Source organism: Benincasa hispida, chromosome 3, assembly GCF_009727055.1.
Source record: "Benincasa hispida cultivar B227 chromosome 3, ASM972705v1, whole genome shotgun sequence".
In the NCBI taxonomy this organism is placed as follows: Eukaryota; Viridiplantae; Streptophyta; class Magnoliopsida; order Cucurbitales; family Cucurbitaceae; genus Benincasa; species Benincasa hispida.
In genome coordinates, this window is record NC_052351.1 from 34,318,283 (window position 1) to 34,341,891 (window position 23,609).

Genomic DNA, 23,609 nt, shown 5'->3' on the forward strand with positions numbered 1-23,609 from the left:
GAAAAATGAAAAAGAAAAAAGAAAAAAGAAAAAAAAAACTAAATGACAAGAGGATACATTTTATTTGATGTGCATCTTAAGCTCCATCCCCTTTTCTAACCCAAATAATAATAATAATAAAATATTTTTTTAAAAAAAATAGGTTATTTGTTATGTGTTAGAATTTTATTGAACAATCCCTGGAAATGTATCAAAATAGGTAAAAATGTCTTGATACTTTTTTCTCCTATCACTTATATAAAAAAATAATCAAAATATTTTAAAAAATAAATAAGAATAATTTATCGCAGGTGATCGGACAATTTGGTGAAATGTCTTCTCCAAATACACTAGGTATTTTTCTTATTTCAAGTTTGCATCTATAAATTGATTTTTTCCCCCTAAATACACGGAAGTTTTGTAGCCTTCTGGTGGCGAACAAATCCCGCTGCTTGCAAAAGTTTGAACCCCCGAAATTTGATCGGGAAACAAACAGAGCCGAAAGAGTCAATAATCTCGAATGCCGAAAAATGGAAAGAGGATTTTTGGATTTTGTTCCAAGATGTTATCGCCTTTGGTCTCTCCTAGTTACTCCAATTCTTCTTCAACATCGGAAGTTGCTTCAGAATCCATGATTGATCGGAGTTTGCAGTCCACTGCAGAAATCATCAACAAGTGGAGCACGGAGTCCAGGGCCTACGCCGAAGTATCGTCCATTTTTCACCAGAGCAAGGAGGAAGCCTTGCGATTCATCCGATGTGTGAACGAACTCCAAAAGGTTATGCATCACTTGACCTCTGAGAAACTTGTATTTGCTCATAGATTGATGAAGATTGCGATGAAGAGACTTCAGGTGGAATTCTATAGGATTCTTTCCGTGGAACGCGAACCGTTCGATGTCGAATCGAGTCCAGTTCGAGTTCGTACGGCAGAGGATTGTGATGTGAGAAGAATTTCCTCCGTCGCTATGGCGGATCTGAGAGCGATAGCGGATTGTATGATCTCCTCTGGTCATACTAAAGAATGTGTTGAAATTTACACAACTATTCGAAAATCTGTTGTTGACGAAGGAATGTACCGTCTCGGCATCGGGAAATTTTCGTCGCAAATGATCCGTAAGATGAATTCTGAGGCTGTTGATTTCAGAATCAAGAAGTGGTTAGAAGGTGCGAGTACTGCAATCACAACGATTTTCAATGCGGAGCGAGATTTGTGCGATTGCGTATTTGCGACTGCCGAATCCGTTAAGGAATCTTGTTTCACCAAAATATGCAAAGACGGTGCTATGCTTCTGTTTGCATTTCCGGAAGTTATCGTGAAGAATCAGAAATCGCAAAAGAATTTGTTCTGCTCACTCGATATGTTCACTGTCATATTCGAAAACTGGTCAAGAATCGAATCGATCTTCTCATTTCAATCCACTGAAGTAATTCAAGCACAAGCCATCGCTTCGCTCAGCGTTCTATCGGAGTCGATCTCCGCAGTGCTCTCAGATTACGAATCGTCCATTCAAAACGATTCCTCCAATTCACTTTCCGTCGACGGCGGAATACACACCTTAGCTCTTCAATCGATGGACTGCCTCTCTCTCCTCGCCGATTACCGAGAAATTCTCTACTTAATTTTCTCCCGGTGGCCGCCGCCGAAGAAATCTCCTCTTCTGTCCGATTCTTGTTCCAGTACTTCTAATTCCGACGATTCTCCAGTTTCAGCGGTTTCTTCATACATGGCGCGGATAATCTTCATCCTCCTCTGCAAGCTCGATAGTAAAGCAAGGCTGTGCGACGACATTTCACTCTCATACTTTTTCTTAGCCAACAATGTCCGATTCGTCATCTGGCAGGTCCAAAGCTCCAAGCTCCATTATCTTCTCGGAGAGGAATGGATCGCACTGCACAAAGCAAAAGTAAAACAGTACATCGATAGTTACGAGCGGTTAGCATGGGGAAAAGTTATTTCAACGCTTCCAGGAAACCCAACGGCCGCTCTTTCGACGGCGGAAGTGGCGGAGGTTTACGATAACTTCAATTCCAGTTTCAAGGAAGCATACCGGAAACAGAGATCGAGCATCGTAACGGACCCGAAGCTCCGATTTGAAATCTTGACGATAGCGAAAAGCTGGTTGCCGGTGTACCGGGAATTTTACAATGCGCACAGATTCCCGGTGGGGGAAGAGGTAATTGCTAGATTGACCCCTGAAGATGTAGAAAATTACTTATCTCACCTATTTTTTCCACAGGTTGAATCAAATTTATTCCCCAACCAACAAAATCCTCACACCTGATGCCCATGACGTACCTATCATTTTAACTTTGGCCTCTTTTAGATACCGTTACCAATATTGTTGTTTATGGTAATACAAAGGACGTCCCAAGGTCAAAGGGATTCAAAAGAACGTTAGAAATATCAAATTATACCTAACTTTCAAGATTGTATCCATTAAAATCTGAACTAATTAATAGCTGTATTAATTAAATCTTTATACCATAATTTTAATTTTGTTGAAACTTGATTTGAGTCTACTAAACTCCTAAAATTTCATAAGTTAATCAATTTAGACATTTCATTAGGGTTACCTTTGAAAATCATTAATGCATTGACTTTCAAGCACGTGTAGTCTTCAAATGTTAGTTTTACAAAATAGACAAAGTTTCCCACTTTTTCTAAATAATGTATTAGAGGATATAAATTGATTTTCCTTCAAAAATATATGTAAAACTAACCCACTTCATCGTATAGATTTATAAAAAAAATATATTATACCTTATAAATAAAGATAAATAGATATGAACAACTCATTTTCAAATGTACATGGTTAAATTAAACTGTTTGTTCTTCAATTTAAACATAGTTTAGTGAGTAAAATAATAATTATCAATACAAATATCAATGATTAAGTTATTTAATATATGGTTAAGTTGAATTGTTTTTTCTTCAATTTAAGTGAATATGACATTAATTATCATGATTTTTCCGATATAAGCTTCTAAGGTCTACTCGAATTAATTTTTAATGTCTAAAAAAATGTTTTTTAAGTAAAAAAAAAAATATATATTTTCAGCATTTAAAATGTTAATTCAAACATACTTTTACTTTATGGACACAAGTATTAATATAAAAGATTTGAAAATGAAGAGAGAAAGTCAACGTGACTGTGTCTATAGACCCCTTTAATCAATCATTTTCAATGTCTCGTGTTCAAGCATCATATCTATGCCCACATATCCCGTTATTAACTAACCATTTTCAATATTTTGAGTATATAGACCATGACTACGTCTGCATAAGACCTCTTTTATCCATCATTTTCAATAACTCATCTTCTTTGACAACCGCTTACAAAAGGTTTTAATATCGGTGTCATCAGAGTCAATTGAAATATTTTAGATCAGATAGTAATATTTGAATGCATCCCGAGATGTTAATGCATTAGATCTTAAGAATATTTTTTATGAAGTTAGATTAAATTATTACAAATTCTAAAGTATAGAGACTAAATGATGACCAACTAAATTTCAGACCTTATATTGTTACCTCAAGGAAAGTTCGAAAGTGTTTTAACCTTAATATGTTGTGAATATTTTTTATATTGTATAATAAAATAACAACTCTTTTGAAAAAATATATAATAAGAACTAATGCTTCATATTGGTGTCTATTCAATATTGACACAAGGGACTATAGTAGTACATAACTTATAACCATACAATTAGAGCTTGAAACCTACAAAAAAAAAAAAAAAAAGTTACCCTGAAATTTCAATTTTAGCCTTTGAACTTTCATTGAGATTTCACGTTTAGCCCCTAATATAACATGGATACAATACATAAAATAGTAGAGAAGTGAAGAAAGGATTTATTGTGTAGTCACACCAATAGTAAAATTAAATATTGTATATATCGTTATATACAATATATAAGGTTACGCTTTGATATCACACCAATACTAAAATTAAACACAATGGTTTTACATAGGGACTTAAAAGTGGATTTGACAAAGAAGTTAAGAAAGGACTAAAGTTGAGATGTTAAAACTTCAAAGGGCCAAAGTCAAACTATACTTCAAGGACCAAAAATGAAAAGTGGATAAAAGTTCAGGGCCCAAAACTACAATCTCAACAAGTTATATAATCTTTTAAGGTACCAAGGGCAGATCAGTGGGTCTTGGCATGTTTTGACATCCAGTACAATGTTGGAGAATCTGTTTAAGAGAATCTGTTGGAGGTTCCACTGTCCAAGAAGAGTAATGCTTTGAAGGATGAAAAAAGTTGTGTCCAGCCGTTGCAGCCAACAGCCCACTTTGAGTGCCATTTACAAATAAATCTCCATCAGACCATATGCAACCACTTGAAGGCTCTTCCTTGTCTGTTGCCTGAACACATGATATCAGAGTCAGACATGCATATATAAACCATGGTTCCAATTCAGTACACTTGGTTTTGCTCCTTTTCATGTTTTTAACTAGTACAGTTTGTTTTGTTCTACAAAAGATTATTGGCAATTTGTCTTTGAGTGTGTCCACTTTAAGGAATTTTAGTTTGATGGACTAAAAACTAATCAGTTGCAGACCAAGCAAACATGGTCAGTGGGCATATGTGTCACGTATGCAAACATGAACGGAGACAGTGAGAGATGCAGGGATAGACAAGCAACTAGGCAAACAAGAGCGAGGAACAATAGGCCCCCGATTGTTAACGTACATTGTAGAAAGAGGGTTAGGAGAGTGAGAATGGATATTAGATCGTGTGTAAGCGAGTTTATAAGGTAATGGAGGGAATGAACAGTACTAAATCATATTCAAATATAAAAGATGAATTTACGAGATAGACCAAGTAATCTGAGGAACTAGGACCCTCCCTCTCTTTAAGATCAGTCGGCTCTAAACCAGCTGAATCACAGACTAACTTGTCCCTCACTATTTATTACCAAATACCCTGACAACCTCTCTAACTAATTACAAATATCCCCTTAACTATCACTATATTCAGCATGGTGGTAGAGGGGCATCTTCTTTTTATTTTTTATTTTTTATAAAAAAAATTGTTGGTTTGGGGGGGGGTTGCGGGTTTGCTGAGTCATCGTCAAACTTCATCCTGTCCTATGGAAACTTCAATTCTCAATACTAACATGTTCTTAGTTACCTCAATGTTTAAGGATGTATAGAGTGAAATTACAGAAAATAGGACACTCACATGGGGAAAATTCATCATGGATAAGAAGGAATAACACTTCCGAAGTATAGTGCTTAAAAGCATAAAAAAATAAGTGCAGAAATTGTGAGATACTTTACCCCTCAAGTTCCCTAATCTTATCGTGTTGATTTGACTAAAGACATAATGAACATGTCAACTCAAATCATAGAGAACGGAAAAGAATAAATTTACCTTTTCAGTTAGATATTTAAATGCCACTTTTTTCTCTCCCGCTTCATATATGTTGCACTGAGAGTATATCTGATTCAAAATGAAAGCAACAATCTAAAATCACCTATCTTTGAAGAAGTTTCAACTAAAATGCATTTGGAAAAAGTGAGGTTTATCAAGACCTGTGATTCCACACTAGCACAGACAGCATAGATCCCCCAGTTTCTGGTGTAATTATTGTATAGATGCACTTGAGCATATCTAACACGTGGATGGCGTTGACGTGTACCATCGAAAAAACAATGGTGGATAGTGACACGGATACATCGGTCACCAATGTGAGAGGGATCTGCTCCGATGAGCATTGTCTTGTCGTGGTGTGAGAAGTGACACCTACAACAATGGTCAAAGAAATCAAGCACAATGTCAGATTGTTAAGGCATCACCAAAGGTCATAGATGAAGCTTCCTCCCACCTAGAAATAGTGATATCTGTGCTTCCTCGGGTGATATCAATCAACCCGTCATCATAGTCTCGGAGGCTGCAACGGTCTATCCATATGTGCTTTGAATTAGGCTTAATTTGAATTCCATCAACATCATGACCTCTACCACCTTCAAACTCCAAATTGCAAATAATCACATGCTCACATTCCTTAAGCCTCAATCCCTTTCCTGTAAGTTTTATCCTTTGACCACGACCATCTATAGTCTTATACGACGACACACTCAGATACGAAGACAAGTGAATTGTGCCCGAAACTTCAAAGATAATCCAAAGGGGCTCCTTCTTACGACATCCGAACCTAAGTGATCCCGGACCATCATCTACAACAAAAAGAAAATACAGATTTAAGGATTCCTTAACGAACTGAAAGGCAGAACCAACTGAAGTATTGTATACAATGTGTATAGAGAATTAGGAAGCAATTGTAAAACTCCTAAATACAACCCAACAAGGCAGAAAGTGCAGAACTCTAAATCCAATTCCCTAGCCTTTATGATTGCCTAATTCCTCAACAAAAATCCAGTTCCTCCCCCTCACCCACATAACAAAATAAACAAGAAAAGGGGAAAAGAAACAAAAACAAAACAAAACAAGAGAGAACTTTAAGATCATTCATGTACTTTATGTAAGAAAGTCTGTTCTAAATTCTAACTACAACTCAACTACTAATTGAATTCTAGTCCCAACTTCAAACAATCAAAGGAAAAAAAAAAAAAAAAAAACCCTAATTTCAATCAGTTTCCAAAGTTCTCCACATCAAGAAAAAGCCAAGAAATCATGATCATTCTAAGTCAAGGCAAGAAAAAACACATTTCCCAAATCTTCAACACCTCAATACCATGATCCCCACAACTTCAGAAACCACCAAATTGGATTTGCTCATAAACAGGGGAAAGCAAATAGCACCTGCCAAATTGGTGACACAATAAACAGAACCATGGAGACCACCAATGGCAGAGCGGCCAAAGCCCTCAGCCTGAGCTGCAAGGGCTCGAAGGCTGGAATCAACGTGGGCGTAGGGCAAGGACTCCATCTTCGTCGTGGAGGAGGAATTTCGAAAAGTGGGTTGAGATGGGGAGTATTTATTGGAGGGGAAATGAGCGTTTGTAGTGGATGGAGAGGAATTTACGTCATGGTTGAAATGCTTGCGGTGGCCATGGCCGTTACCCATTAACAGAAGGCGTTTGGATTGGATTGGAATGGGGAAACCGAAACAATCAATTTACAGCTATGGATCGAAGCTTCTCTATCAGAATTTGTTAAGGTGAGAGAGGAATATGAGCTATGGTGGAGGGGTTTCACACCTTTCTCCTCTCTGGAAAAAGGTCACTGTCTTCTACTTTGCGTTGAGATCAAGGTATTGAAATTTTAATTCTCGACATTTTAATCGATATTGTAAAGAATTATTAGAAAACATACAAATTAACAACAAAATGTTACTAATTATTATATAAATAATTAGTCAAAATGAGTATTAAGTATGTATGATAACTTCGAGGTTAGATGTTCAAACCTTCCACCCTATATGTTAATATAAGTAACCAGTGTTTTAACCAGTTTAAAAATATCTTATGTCTATTATGGTTGGGGCTAAAGAGACCATTACCACTAAGTCAAAGGACATTTTACCGTTAATTTATTAAAAAAAAATTACATTATAAACTTTTTATTTTTATTATTATTATTTTTATAACTCAAAATGAGTGGTTCCACCGACATCTAATATGTGCAATAACCTCATGTGTTCGACAATTTTTTCTCAAAAAGTATTCACATACAAGTTTGTTTCGTTTGTTGCATACGAAAAGTGTCTATCAATGCCAAATTACTATAAAAGATGATTATTAAATACTATGAACTGATAATTTAAAATAATCATTGCTGGAGTTGGTCATTGGTGGTGGTGGCCAAAGGTGGTTGCAAGTGGTGGGGGCTGGAATTGGTCGCAGTGGTGGGGGTTGGAGTAGGTTGCTACATTTTGGTTGCGAGTGATGGTCACCAAGGGAGGTTATCGAAGATGGTTGTCGAATGTTTCCTTGGAGTATATTGTCGGTGGTAGTAGCCACGACACACATGGTGGAAGTGAGGTAGATGACTAGTGATGACATTTTTGTAATTTTAAGAATTATATAAATTAGGAAGAGTTTAACCATTAAACACTCAAAAATCATTTTTCTAAAAGTTGATTTCAAGTGTTCCTCTCAAATCAACTTATTTCATAAACTAATTGATATGGATTGTCTTGAGCATCAAATTATTGTTTATGTTTCATTTAATAAATTTGATGTACTTTTAGTGATTTCAAATTTTATCCATTTTATACATATTAAGTAGGGGTATATTTGTAATTTTGTTATCAACTATGATGTGGCATTAGAGTTTTCTCTAGAAGACTATTAAAATTTTGTCTTTACGATGTTTTAAAGATTTTTTTTTTTTTTTTAATAATGCATTAAGTTTTAGCCTTTGAACTTCTTTCAAAATTAGGTAGGAGAGTTTCTTGAATTTTTACAATTCATGGGTTAGTTGCATACCAAGAACATTCAAGTGGAATTAATCATCCTATCTTATGAAATGTTCGAATTTTGAGCCAAGACCTCAGGGTTGAAATCAAATCGATTTAGGGGTTTTAGAGATTGAGATAGATTTCAATCAAAAGGGTTCTTATTTTTAATTCGCTTGAGTTTTCTTATCACTAATTTTTTTAAAAAACTATTTTGAGTGGTTGTCCAATACTCCAACTTTTTCAAAATGAATTTTTGTTTAAAAAACAAACATTTAAACACATCCTAAGTTTGATAGTCAAATAATTATAACTTAACTGATGTAAACTTTATATCCTATTGACTTCGAGGCTCCACATATGGTCTAAAGAAACTTCATCAATTTTAATATATTTTTTAGTACACAATTTAAATATGATCATACCATGAAAGAGTCTAAACTCAAGGCATCAATTAAAAGTGGGGTGAGTGTTCTAAAGTCTATCAAGAAAAATATATAGGTGCATCTCGGGCATCACCTATCTTTGACATTCCATCAAATTGTTCAACCCTAACTTGCTATGTGACAAAATTTACGTTTTATTTTTTTAAAATGTTTTAATATTTTTTTAGATGTGAGTGGTGAAAAGGGATGCACAAAGATGGGTGATGCTCGGGATACATCCAAGTATTACCCATGTTTTCATAAATCAAACTATGTTTGAGTTGACAACAAGAATTTTCACAAGCATACTATATCTTCCACTACAACAAAATCGAGATTTCATGACATTTAAAGATTGTCACAATTATGATTCATGATATTTATTTTGTGTCGTTGTGTCCCTTGTAAATGTATGAGTATTAATGAAAATTTTGAAAAATTCCATAATCGGAGTTTTTGATGACAATAAGTAATTGTCAACAATGAACAATTACTGATAATTATAAATTATCACTGTCAAATTTACTATAATAGGTTATCATTGTCATCAAATTACTCAAACTTGGCTTATTGTTCTAGCTTTATGGATATTGACCACGGTTATAGAAGGTAGAAAAAGAATATATAAGGGAAATTTGTACGGATGACCCATTTTTTAGGCCTAAAATGTCAAATGATCCATTTTAAAAAAATAATGTCAATTGACCATTTACTGACATCATCGCCATACCAAATTACATAAATTGCCACTCTTTGTCTTCTTACCCTTTTACTAAAAACCAACCAAAACTAAAAACTCTTCAAATTTTCCAAGCGTAATGACTTTGTATCGCTCATAAGCTCCGAACAGTTTCGTTACGTTTTAAAATCCATCATTTCGGCTTGCAAACGATTCCATTACCACCGAAAAATCGAATCTGATCGGTAAATCTTTCAATTTGTTCCTAAAAATGTCTTAAACTGATTGGTAATGGGACTTTGTGGGTCGTTCTGGGTTTAGATATACTGTGAAACTATGATTTTTTTTGTTTGTTTTTTTGGTTTTTGATGTGTTCTGTGGTTGAAGACGAGTAAAAAGAGAGAATGTGAGCGAGATAAGTGAGAGAGATAGTAGAGAGAGCGACACTGGAAAGGGTGGGTCATTATGGGGTTTAGAAATACTGTGAACCTATGGGTTTTTTTTTTTTTGTTTTCGATGTGTTTTGTGGTTGAAGACGAGTAAAAAGAGTTAATGAGCGAGATAAGTGAGAGTGAAATCGGTAGAACGATCACCAGAGAGAGCGATACCAGGGAGAGCGATATCAGTCAGAGTAATACCAGAGAGAGCGATACCAGATAGAGCAATACCAGTGAGAGCAATACCAGCAAGAGTGATACCAGTGAGACTTAAACATAATGTTCTTTACAATTTTTTTTTCTAAAGGAGTTTACTGATTGAATCTTTATTTCATGCAAGAGTGATTTAAGATGTCAACACGTTTCAAAATACCTATAGTCGACCAATTTTTCGGTCAAGTAACGAGCTTGGCTCACATTGCTAATGCGAACAAGAATGTGAAGGAGAAGCTTACCTCAAGGTAGTTAGAGATGTTCAAGAGAACATTTTTTGGGCGATTTGTAGACATTGACATGGTATTCAACAAACCAATTATCCATCATATGTTGTTGAGAGAAGTGAAGAGTACAAGAGCTGACTCAATCTCATTCTCTATTAGTGGAAAGGTCGTCACTTTTTCGAAGGATGATTTTTTGTTGATGACTGGTTTGTGGCGATCCTCTACGCGAGTTGATCAAAATGAGCATTCCTCATATGAACTTGCAATCAAGTATTTTGATAATCGAGTGACGAAAGACACCTTACATGTCCGTCTACTAGAAGAAAAATACAAGGAGTTGGAGTTTGAAAATGATGAGGATGTTGTAAAGATCACATTAGTCTACTACACGAAGGTTGCAATAATGGGAAAGAATAAGCAGAAAAATGCAGTGAACCTTAAACATTTTAAGGACATTCAGAACATAGAGTACTACAACAGTCTAGACTGGGTACCATTACTTGGGAGAGGACACTCGATGCCCTAAAGACTGCATTGAATGATAAGAGTAGTTTATACAAGATGAAGGTGAAAGGAAATAAAAATTACGTCGTGAAGTACTTTTTACGTGGATTTTCACAAGCGTTTTGTAGGATTATATCAACAACAGCGGAAGCAACAAGGATCATTAAACACTATAATTCATTAATTTTGGCAAAATATAAAGCATGCTCTTGTAAAAACAAGTGAGTTTCATGACATACCTTTGTAGAACTTCTTCAAAACTCGATCTCCAACTGCAATCTTCTCCAAATCTCATTGCAGAACACCTCAAGATCTTCCCCACTATTCTCTTGCTACTCTAGATTGAGTTGTGGGACTTAAAACAAGCTTGAATCAAGGGATTATGGAGAATTGCTCACAGCAGCAATCTTGTTGAAAAACACTTTCTTCACCACGAATTTTCAACTAAAATTCTCTTGATTGCATCCCTTAAAATCACTCAATTATTCTTTATTTATTGCAGGTGAACATGCAAAGAAGAATGTTGCATGATTTGTGGCTCATGCTTGGAGTTAATGAAGATGAGGAAAATGAGTATTGTGTGAGCATGAAGAAGATGGATAATGGAATATCTCAATATTCCATTTGTGCATGGTTTTTTCCAATTTTTCAATTTTATCTCAAAATCAAAACTTGATTTTTAAAATCCATTTTGATTTTAAAACTGAAAATTTTAATTTTATAAAATTAATTTTTAAATAAAACTAATTAATTTAATATCAAATATTAAATTATTTTTTACACATATTCATCTTCATATATTTAAATCATATTTAAATATAAATTCTCTTATTCCATTTAATTCTCAAATTTCTCAGCCAGTCCAGCCAGTCCAATCGAACCAACCGGTTCAACTAAACCCGATTCAATCGAACTGGGTCCAACCGAACCAGTATGGTCAGCCAATTCCCAACCCTTCTTTTGGTCCTTCCTCTAGCTAAAATGAAGCTACTTTTTTCAGGAATTTATGGGCAAAACCAACCTATGGCAAATTTTGGTGGAACCGTTGGCTTTGAACAGCAGTTGGCAAACTTATAGCAGAAAATATCGGCTCTTAGATCCACGATAAGTCCTGCAACTGGTTTTCATCCACATTCACATTCAGACTTCTCTTTATGCTAAGAAACACCTGTAAATGCTTACTCTACTTTACCTGTAGCAAATATTATGTCTGGTTTTATTGGAAACTTTGCAAGGATTTCTATTGGTGAGAAATTAACGACCAAAATTACTTCTCTTGGTCCAATCAGTGAGAATAGTTCTTGAGGGACGTCACAAGTTCGGGTATCTAACTGGAGAAATACCAAGACCCAACCCCGGTGATCCCCAGGAACGTATATGGAAAGGAGAGGACTCTCTTCTTCGCTCAATTCTGATAAACAACATGGAACCCCAGATTGGGAAGCCACTTCTGTACTCAGCCTCTGCTTGGGATATTTGGGAAGCTGTCTAAAAGCTCTATTCGAAGAGGCAAAATGCCTCACATTTTTATACCTTGAGGAAACTTGTTCATGAATGTAAACAAGGGACTTTTGACGTAACGTCTTATTCTAATAAATTGTCCCTACTGTGGTAAGAAATGGATTTGTGCCACAAAGTCGTATGGAATTATCCTATCGACAGAGTCCAGTACTCAAAGATTGTGGAGGTGGACCGAGTGTATGATTTTCTGGCTGGCTTAAACCCTAAATTTGATGGTGTTCGAAGTCAGATTTTGGGACAGAGACCAATACAATCTCTGATGGAAGTATGCTCAGAAGAGGTAAAACTAGTGCTATGAGTGGCACTAGCATCAACTACTTAGACTCTGCTGTGTTTGGGGCCAAGTCTTCGGGACCAGAAAGCGACAAACAGAACAGAAAGTCCCCACCAATCTGTGAGTATTGTAAGAAACTGTAGCACACCAAAGATCAATGTTGGAAGTTACACGGTCACCCACCGAATAGTAAGCAACGGCCTACGAATGATAAATCTAAAACCGGTCGGGCCCTTGTCAGTGAAACAGGGGATGGTACGTCATCAGTCACCGACTAGGTAGAGTCAAGTATGGTTGGAACCGACAATGTCGTGCAATCAGGTACTTCTCAGTCTTTTAACTTCTTGGTTAAAGGGGATGAATCGTGGATTCTTGACTCATGAGCAATGGACCACCTAACTGGGTCATCTGATCAATTCCTCTCTTATTATCCCGGAAAATGAGAGAATACGAATTACAGATGGGTCATTTGCTTCCATTGCTGGGAAAGGTCAATTATCTCTTATTCAAGGGTTAATTTTAGAAAATATCTTGCATGTGCCAAATATATCTTATAACCTGCTATCTATCAGTAATATAACCAAAGATCTGATTTGCAATGTCGTTTTCTCACCGGAAAATTTTTGGTTTCAGAACCTGAGCTCGGGGAAGACGATTGACACTGCCCAACCCAATAGGGGGCTCTACTTCCTCTCGGAGGATGCTTCCTCTAGGAGTTTATCTAGCACTTGTTTACTATCTTCCCTTACTATTTCTGAAACTGATTTCCTGTTATGGCATTTTCTTCTTGAACATCCAAATTTTCATTATATGAAGTATTTATTTCCACATTTGTTTCATATATTAATATTTCATCTTTATCTTGCGATGTGAGTATTCGTGCAAAACAACCTCAGGTGTCTCTTACTTCCCAGCCTTACAAACCTTCCCACCTTTCCACCTGATACATAGTGACATGTGAGGCTCATCTAATATCACAACTGTGTCAGGTAACTGATGGTTTGTTACCTTCATAGATTATCACACTTGCCTTACATGGGTGTTCCTTCTTACGAATAAGTCCAAAGTGACTACAGTCTTTCAACAATTTTACACCACGGTCGAAACCCAATTCAATGCCAAAATTGCTATCCTTCGGAGTGACAATGGCCGTGAGTTCGTTAACCAATCTCTTCATGAGTTTTTAAACTCTAAAGGTATCATCCACAAGAACTCCTGTGCCTATACACCACAACAAAATGGGGTGGCCGAACGAAAAAATCCTCACCTCATTGAGGTTGGTTGGGCACTCATGATCCCTGCGTTCCTACCCTCGTACTTATGGGGAGATGCTGTACTCACTGCAGCCCATCTCATAAATCGAATGCCTTCCTGAGTTCTCAAGTTCCAGACTCTCTTAGCCTATTTTAAAGTGTCCTTCTCTTCTTCCCGTCTTTTCCCAGATGTTCCTCTTTGGGTGTTTGGGTGTACGGTGTTTGTTCACAATCATGGTACCCACAGTAAGTTTGCTCCTAAGGCTAAAAAATGTGTCCTTGTTGGGTATCCCCTCCATCAATGGGGCTACAAATGTTATCAACCGTCTTCTCAAAAGTACTTTATCACCATGGATGCCACTTTTCAAGAAGATAAACCTTTCCTTCCTGTTAATCCTCTTCAGGGGGAGACTTCGAGTGAAAAGACTAACACGTCATCCACTTACTCCATTCCTGTAGACTTGTTTCTTGAACCCATTCCTGACACTAATAATCCTGGCCCACCCATTCTTGACAATCCTATCCTTCCTACAAAATAAGTTCCTTGGATAACCTACTATCGGAAGAATGAAAGGAAATAGTTCCCCCTACTGCTCCGCTAGAAGGTGTTCAAGAGTCAGAACTAGAGCCAGCTCAAGGTAACCATACTTTTGATAATAATAACTTTGTTGAAAGTAATGCAGTGAACACTAACGATGCAGCGAACCTTGGCAAAATTAAAGAGGATGAGAGTAATGAATTTCTCCCTGATGATGTTTAGGAGACTGAAAATGTGCAGCAGATGAATATAGAGAAAAAGGGTAATAAGACCAGTGAGATTGATGCTACCCTAGACTTACCAATTTCTCTATGAAAGGGAACAAGGTCCTGCATCAAGTACTCTATGAAAAGCTTCTTATCTTACAGTAGTTTGTCAACAAGATTCAAGGCCTTCACCACTAGTCTGGACATCGTGACAATTTCGGGAAATGTGTACAAGGCTCTGAAAATTCCTGAATGATGAACCGCAGTTATAGAAGTGATGCGAGCTCTCAAGACCAACAAAACATGGGATTTAGTTGCTTTTCCTAGAAGTCACAAAACAGTCAAGTGTAAATGGGTGTTCACAGCCAAGTACAAGGCCGATGTAACGACCCGAGTTCAGGAGGGGTACATGAATGAATCGGTATCACATCCGAATGAGAGGGATCCTAAGGACATGAAAGTATGGTTAAGAAAGACTTAAAAGAATTGAAAGTTACTACCTATAACAACAAGATGCACCTTCCTTTTCGGTGGCTTACTCATAAGAACTCCAAAATTAAGCGTGCTTAGCTTGGAGCAATCCTATGTTGGGTGAACTCCCGAAAAAGATTGAAATGACCCGTGTTAGTTTGTGGGGACAACTTATATGTTGACGATATTTTTCTGTCGGGGAATGATTTTGTAGGAATTGACAAGTTCAGAGAAATTATACGTTAGACACATGGAAGCTATTACCCGGATTTTGAGATATCTAAAGTCAACACCTAAGAAGGGCTTGATGTTAAGGAAAAATGATAGAAGATGCATCGAAGCCTACATTGACTCAGACTGGGCTGGTTCCACTACTGATAGGAAATCAACCTCAGGGTATTGTACCTTCGTATGGAGAAATCTTGTTACATGGAGGAGTAAGTAACAGGGTGTTGTGGTTAGAAGTAGTGTCGAAGTTGAATACAGAGCTATGAGCTTGGGTATCTGTGAGAAAATTTGGTTGAAGAAGGTATTAGTAAATATTCATCAAGAGAGTCATGACCCGACAAGACTCTACGATGAAAATTAGTTGAACGCAATTATACGCATTGCATATCTTAAGCTATACATTTAAGCCCATGTGTCGAAGGTCATGCGTTGGAATGGAAAGTATGCATTAATCTAGTATGCAATGACCATGTGTTCTTATAACAAGTTTTCTTGCCTTCTTGCCAAGTATAACGAGAACGCAAGTTTCTCGGGTAATCCGAGGTTGAATACAGGGACTTTCCACTTAATAATGCTTGTGAAGCAATGAGTTTGAGGCGATGAATAAAAGTAAAAAGAAGAAGTTAATGGATTACACACTACTCCTAACTAAACAGATTAAGTAATGGAAGACTTGCGATGAGAATTGGTAGATACACAACAATTGTTAACGCATATTAATATTTATTATCTTAAATTGCTCGAGTAATCTGAGCTCATCATACTAATGCATCGCACACCTCTCGGTGGTCAGCCGCATGACTATATCTCTATAGTGCATGGTTGTGTCGAGCATAAGACCGTGTCTATCTCTAGGGACAATGCATACTTTGCTTTAGTGCATTCCATCTCTTACCTTCTCAGGCAGTTAGATGCGGCTGATTAACTTATAGACAAGCATTGCAACAACCCATCGACAAGTGTTGCTATAGCCTTTCACCAAGTAAAGAGGATTAACTCACTATACTCCACAACGCACAACTCTCGATGGGTTGTTACATGCGTCCTATCTCTAGGCTACACGATTGAGTATGCGATCGCCCTTGATAAATAAACGATGAAGGTAAACAATGATAAAGATAAAGACGATGAAGAATATGGCATTGAAGGAATCAAGATATGCATTGATTACAAAATGTCTTAATATCTTAAGCTAAAATATAATATAATACAGAGATCAGAGAAGAAATGAAAGACTCTGTGTCAAGGCTACTAGTGGTGCCATGGATGGATGGTGGAGACATCTCTCTCGAGCTCTATCTCCGGTCGTCACTCGGACTGGTTTATGGAGATGAAGAATCCTCACAAAAAATCTCGCTCATGCTCTCATCTGTGATTGCAAACCTCTGCCTTAAGGCAGAAGTTCGGATCCTTTGAAGTGAAGGTCCAAGGGCTATTTATAGATTCAAACGCTGACAGCCATCATGATTGCGTTATGTCTCACTGCTGCCTTTGTCACGATATGGGCAATGTCACATCATCTTATTTTGTTGATACTCCCAAAGTATGCGTTCGAGCTTGATTCAACTGAAGTATCAATGCATTCCACCCATCTTGCAATCACCCTTCTATTTAAGGTTATCACGAGCCGCAATCTCCAAGTGATGGACGCATTCGGTTGGTGGTCGCAACTTCCATGTGATAGACGCATGTGATCACTGCATGCGTTCGTCTATGCATTAGCTCGACTTCACCGAATGCAATTGTCTTTGTGGTCGCCTGGCTTCAGCGCATGCGTTTTATTTTGTGATTGCTTATTTCCAGTGCATGCATTTGATTTCTACGATAGCTACAAAAATAGATACTTTGACACAGAATAACACATAATATTGGGGTTAGTGAGGCTTTAGGTGCTGATCGACGCAAAACTCAATTTTTCACAAATTCTAAGTAATATCATCGCATTTTCTACTTGTTAACCCTCATAATTCTAAATAAAAGGCTTATAATACTGCCATTTCTGCCAGTTATCAGTGACAACAAGGATGCCATTAATATTGCTAATAACCCTGTTCAGCATGACAGAACCAAACATGTTGAGATTGACCGACATTTTATCAAAGAGAAACTAGACAACGGTTGTATTCTCTATGTCCCATCCAATCAACAGATTGCAGATGTCCTGACTAAGGGGTTACCTAGACAAATGTTTGACAGGTGTATTAGCAAGTTGGGCCTCATTGATATTTATGCCCCAACTTGAGAGGAGTGTTGAAATGGTGTTTTAGCCCTAAGGGTAGTTTAGTCTCTTTCTTAACTTCTACTGTCTAGGGTTTCTCTCAGTTTTGTTATTTATACACGTCCTGTATTGAGTACTGTGTATCAGAAAATTAGAAAGAATAAAATTCTCTTACCGTGGTTTTTCTCCCTGATCTAGGGTTTCCACGTAAATCTGTGTTTGTTTCTTCTCTTCTCTTTTCAATAGTTTTGTTTTTTGTTTTGTTTTGTGTTTTGTGTTTTTGTTTTTGTTTTTGTTTTTTTTTTTTTGGTAAACGTGGAAGAATCATACTAATGCCAGCTACAATAGGCAGAAAGAACGATGTCCAAGGGTATATACTTAAAATTTTTAGCAGAACCATTTTGGCTGTTGAACGATCTTAGATAAATAAGATCATTGCAAATTTGTTAGGAGCTACCTCTCATGAATAATTATAATTCTTGTAGATTGTCAATGAATTGGTACAACTTCGCGACACAAATGTGAATGCATTATCTAGAGACCTTAAAACGGCCTACGACATAGCTGAAGGACTTCCGCTATCTGAAGAGACCTCAGAGATAAAAGAATGCTTGGCACGTTGCGGGGCAGTAAGTGCAAATGATCTCAACCAACCCCGAGATGTGCTAAGAAAAACAGTGACAGAGATAAAAAAAAAGGATGTCCAAACTTAGCTTGAACAAGCTCGCAAGACAAACAGAAACATGAATGGGATTGCAAAGGAACTTCGGAAGCTCCATAGGGCTGGAATAAACAATGCAACCAACTCGATCACAGTTGTTGCTGTGCTCTTTGCAACAGTTGCATTTGCAGCAATGGGATGGCTGTGATGGTTGGCAGTCCATCATTCCAAGTGTTCTTCATTGTCAATGCCATTGCCCTGTTCACATCCTTGGCAGTCGATGTGGTACAAATAACAGTTGTGAGAGGAGAGACGAAATCAGAGAGACGAGTTGTAGAAGTGATCAATAAATTGATGTGATTGGCAGCTGTCTGCACTATAATAGCATTTGTTTCTTCATCTTACATCGTTTTTGGTCGTCGTAACAGATGGGCAGCTGTTCTCATTTCCATCATCGGTGGCGTAACAATGGCAGGAATTCTAGGTGCAATGACATACTATGTGATCAAGTCCAAACGTATCCGAAGGGTGAGGAAAAAGATGAAGCTTATGAGAAATGGAAACAATTCATGGCGCCATTCAGAGTCTGATTCAGAAGTAAATCCAATATATGCCATTTGATATGATCCTACATGCATTTCAAACACGGTTATGTTGCGAAATCACACGTCCCATTGCAGTTCAGCACCAAGGGAACTTGTGTTGTGCCAAAGGATGTAATACTACTATTCCTGGTTCCCATTTTCAGGCCATCATTCCTGGTTGATGCAGATGTTTTTTGAACAGATGATGAAATATATCCATTGGGTTAAGACCAGATGTATTGGATGTCTTTGGCGTATGTTAAACATGCGACTTTGGAGGCTGAGTTGTATTGAATCGCCCAAGCCAGCTCGAAATATCATTTATAATAATGTAATTAATACATAGAGAATCTATTATTCATCAAAAGAAAAAAGGAAAGAAAAAATAGTGAAGAGGATTGATTGCTTGTAAAGTAAAGTTTTGTACCTTTGTTTTGTTCTTACTTTTCACGAAGAAACTCATTGTCAGTGAAGACTGAGGATTCAATTTTGACAATACTAACTTCAGTTAAAATATGTTTAAATGTCTTCAATGCCTTTTCAGTTATATCAATTTTCATATCATTTTTTAATTGGAGATATTACCCTTATGGTTTAGTTTGGTTGAAATTCATTCTTATTCATTCTTCTTATTCTTCTTGACATGTTGATGATGTGGTTTCTGTAATACTTTATACCCCTTCTATTTTGATTTATATGCAAAAACGAACACTAAGTTCTTTTCCTATGTTTACGTGAGCGGTATGTTTGCATAAAATTAATTTACATGCATCACATAGAAGACATAGTTGACCCAAAGTTCGATAGTTGACCCAAAGTTCGACCTTGGGTTCATGCATTCTCAACTCCTTAGCTGAGGTCGTTGGAGATCATGATGATATTAAGAGGTTTTTTAGGACTCATAATGGAATGAGTTTGGATTGTAATGTAATCCAAAATCCATGTTTGGATCGAGCGTTTTGGACCCGACTTGTAATATTAAATTCATTCCATTTCGACAGTTTTTAACCCAAACCTTTTTCCCATCATTTTCACATTTCACGATCTCATTTTCATTCCGCCCTCGATTTCTTATGCATTCTAATACTTCTCTGATTCTCAGTAATCCTAATTACATTCCACCTCCCAAAGAGGCTCCAAAAGATTTGATGGTCGATTCCAACCCTCTATCAATAGTGGGGCTCATTTCATACCCATATATGGGAAAATATTCTACTTACTCGAGAATACCTAAAACTCATCACTTTTAAGCATTGAAACATGTTTGACCGAACATCACATTTAAGTACCTTTGAGAACTAATTTAATCCTTTAGAATTGTCCCAATAATAAGTTAGATTTTATGCAACTAACAATGAGTAAAGTTTATTATTCTTAAAGGATAATTTCAAACTATATATTTGTGGTTTTCCTTATTAATATATATTGGTCTATGTTGTTAGATAATTTTTTTTGGTTAGTTGAGTTTTCTAGGACCTATTTTTAGTCATTTATTACTATATTTATACCTCATACCTTCTTTGTAAAAGATATCTCGTTTAAATACATTTTTCATCATAGCCCAACTAGGGAATTACTACCAACGTCCACTAATCCAACCACCCAGCCCCCGCTTGTTTTTCATCTGTTCTTCGTTCGTCAGCTGGGCATGCCTCTATTTTCTGTCCACAAGGATCAGTAATCAACCTAACTAGGATCCTCTGTTTTCTGTGGATACTAAAATCGTCCAGTTGCTCGAGTTGCCAAGCTCCACCGCTCGCTCAATTGCCCAGCTCCACCGCTCACTCAATCGCCCAACTCCGTACGCTGACGTCGGATCCAACCCCCAACAAACCAGGCGCTTGTGCTACACTGCTCAAATGAGCCCAACTCCGTACCTCATTTCTCCACTGTTCACCCAATTGCTCGTGCTCCCTGTTCGCTGACGTCGGATCCAACNGTACCTCATTTCTCCACTGTTCACCCAATTGCTCGTGCTCCCTGTTCGCTGACGTCGGATCCAACCTCGAACAAACCAAGCACTCGTGCTATACCGCTCAATTGAGCCCTGGCTCCAAGCCAAGCTCGGATCTCTTCCCATCAGATCCCAGTGCTTGTGCTCGATCTCCACCGCTTGATTGAGCCAGATCCAGATCTAGATCCAGCCGATCGATCCTATCGAGTCGATATGTGGCGCACCAAGCTTGGTCAAGCCAAGCTGAGTCTCTAAGCTACTGAGTCGAGCCGCCAAGCTATTTTTTTCTACTCCTAGCTGAGCCAAGCTGCCAAGTTGCCGAGCCGCCAAGCTTGATTTCCGAATTAAGCCAAGCCAAGCCACATGGAGAAAGATCATGTGTTTCGTCCTATTAGTACTATTCTTGATAGGATAAATTATCTTACTTGTGAAAGGAACCGGTGAAGGTCCTTGAGCGGAAGTAGGAATCAGACCCAAATCCTAAGGAGTTTGTGAGAGGAAGAGAAGAAGAACTGAGAACTTTTATCAAAAAAAAAAAAAAAAAAAAAAAAAACTTTTGTATTCTTCTCTCTCAAAAACTCCAGAGAGAAGAAAGAGGACGATAACCAACCACCCGCCCCTCTCACTTTTGCATGTCGTAGAGAGAAAAAGGGGAAGAGAGTTACAACTCTCTCCCAAAAATATTTTTCAAAATTCAAATTAATTATAAAAATAATTTTAATAAAACATTAATATATATTTATATGATAATCACTTTATTATATAATATATATTAAACTATATGTTATATTAAATATAACGTATAACCTATAGTTTAATATTGTATCAAATACAATATAACCTATGATGGAACGAACACATGCGCAACGGAAGAAAAACTGATCTAAAGTACTCTAATTAGGTTAATTATAAAGAATAAGCTTGCAATTGAAACAAATAAAAGGGGAAAATGAATACAACCTTTGTAGACTTTGAATCTTCTCCAAATTAGCTCTAATCTCCTTTGGTGGGATCCGGTGAGTGAATAATTTGGAGGGGAAAAATGTTAAGTCTTAGAGAGAAAATTGTTAAGAGATTATCACATAATCTCATCCAATTCCACTATGACCAAGAAGAACCAAATATCATAGAACTCTTCTACTTATAGGTCATTTCATTCCTGACATGAAATTTTAAGTTTGATGAGAATTTGACACTCAAAAACCACTAACTCTGGGATTAAATGGGACAAGTGTCTTCAAATGAAGACAATACTTAGCAATTCAATAGTTGAAATTTCCCACTCACAAATGTTAGATCTTTCTACTAACTTGGTCAAAGTTAACTCTTAAAGTCCAAAGTCAACAAATTTGACTTTTTGATTTTAAAAGTCAAAAGTCAACAATTTGACCTCCATTGCATTTTTTACCTAGTCAACAATTTGCAATTTTGACCAAATTCATTTAATTTCAAATTTAATTCTAATAATCAATTTTAAAATTAAATTATTATTAAATAATTAATTAAACAATTTAATTAATTTAATTTAATATTAAATCCAACACTAATCCCAATTTATATCCCTATTCATAATCTTGATATTTAAATCTTATTTAAATATCTCTTATTTTCTCTCTCATTATGTTTAATTCACAATTAAACATTAGGTTAAATATATCGTATATATTTAACACTTTGCTCCACAAAGCGAATTTGAACACGTCAAATTCATTTGTCACACTATTCTAAGGTTTAGTCTGATGTGAGCTAGTAGAGAGACCTCATGGACCTACAGATGGGCTCCAACGATCCGCGATTAACCTGCTAAACTCTTTAACCTAATTAACCATCATTTGTTAACTACCAGGTCACTCCACTAAAGCCTAGTAATTGCACTCCTCTCACTATAGATGTATTATGTCCACTTGATATAACTATGATTAGTAAGTTAACCTTTCACAGGTTGTTCGTAATAACGACTGGGTCAAAAGTTGTTTTACCCTTGAGGTTACATCTTGCTCTTAAGTCTCACTGATCCTCTAATGAACAATTGGTTTGTGATCCAATCACTAAACCGAGTCCCTCTCGAGCAAATGAGAGGGTGGGGCCCCTTGTTCAAGATCCGGAGTCAGTATTTAAAGGAACAACTTCTCTACTATTTCTAAAAGCAGGTAGAAGTGAATTTCGTCTTGCACCCTATGTCCTCAGCTATCTATCCGGTCATACCCCTAAAATAGAAGGCTTATTGTGCTGCCACTGTTGAGCCAACGTTCACCCATGCAAATCTAAGTATAATCCCGAATAAACAGAAGTTCATAGTTAGCTCAGGATTAAGGTTAAGTTATCTAGGTCATGGCTTTAAAATAGTCAATCTTAAACAGTAAACAACATTATAAAGTAAGAGTGACTTAATTCTTAGTTCGATCTTATGCAAACTTATAGCATAGGACGCCCCCGCTCCTCATGTCAATACATGAATGAATCAGGATAACTTCATTTGTAGCACTTTACAACCAATTGTAACAACTACAGAGTGAGTTTCATCCAATAGTGTTACTAAAATAAGGCATCCAACCTTATTTGTATATATAGATCATTTTGACTACTTACTAGAACCTGATCCACTCTTATGTCTCTACATAAAGTTCAAGTACTCATATAATAGTCATGAATCTTTTAGTTTATTGGATTTATTTCTAAAACGAAATAAGCAATTCATATATTCAATAACAACTTTATTAATTTATAGAATAAGTTTATTATTTACAAGCCACGAGTTTTAGAACATAAAACCCAACAACCTAGAGTTTTAATTCTCTCATTAATGCATGGTATTTAATATAAATCTCATTTATTCTAAATTTAATTATATGAATCCAATTCACA

The 23,609-nt window shown here is 36.7% G+C and overlaps 2 protein-coding genes and 1 pseudogene across 3 annotated transcripts; 2 read left to right on the forward strand and 1 right to left on the reverse strand.

The window, feature by feature from the left end:
- Positions 1 to 296: 296 nt before the first annotated feature.
- LOC120074109 (exocyst complex component EXO70H1-like) lies at positions 297 to 2,461 on the forward strand. 2 transcript variants are annotated; one of them, XM_039027128.1, is made up of 2 exons: positions 297 to 2,155; positions 2,219 to 2,461. In XM_039027128.1, exons 1-2 carry the CDS (start codon positions 500 to 502, stop codon positions 2,261 to 2,263), a joined length of 1,701 nt encoding a protein of 566 aa, XP_038883056.1. In that variant the 5' UTR covers positions 297 to 499; the 3' UTR covers positions 2,264 to 2,461. The 2 variants fall into 2 exon arrangements, with proteins under 2 accessions (XP_038883056.1, XP_038883055.1); XM_039027127.1 differs by having other exon boundaries at positions 297 to 2,461.
- Positions 2,462 to 3,811: 1,350 nt separating this feature from the next.
- On the reverse strand, positions 3,812 to 7,205 carry LOC120074778 (probable pectate lyase 4). The gene is made up of 5 exons (XM_039028024.1): positions 6,755 to 7,205; positions 5,817 to 6,168; positions 5,524 to 5,734; positions 5,363 to 5,431; positions 3,812 to 4,350 (listed from the first exon to the last, which is right to left on the reverse strand). The coding sequence occupies exons 1-5, from the start codon at positions 7,017 to 7,019 to the stop codon at positions 4,114 to 4,116; spliced, it is 1,134 nt and encodes a 377-aa protein (XP_038883952.1). The 5' UTR covers positions 7,020 to 7,205; the 3' UTR covers positions 3,812 to 4,113.
- An 8,144-nt stretch (positions 7,206 to 15,349) lies between these two features.
- Positions 15,350 to 18,827, forward strand: LOC120073539 (annotated as a pseudogene).
- Positions 18,828 to 23,609: the final 4,782 nt, after the last annotated feature.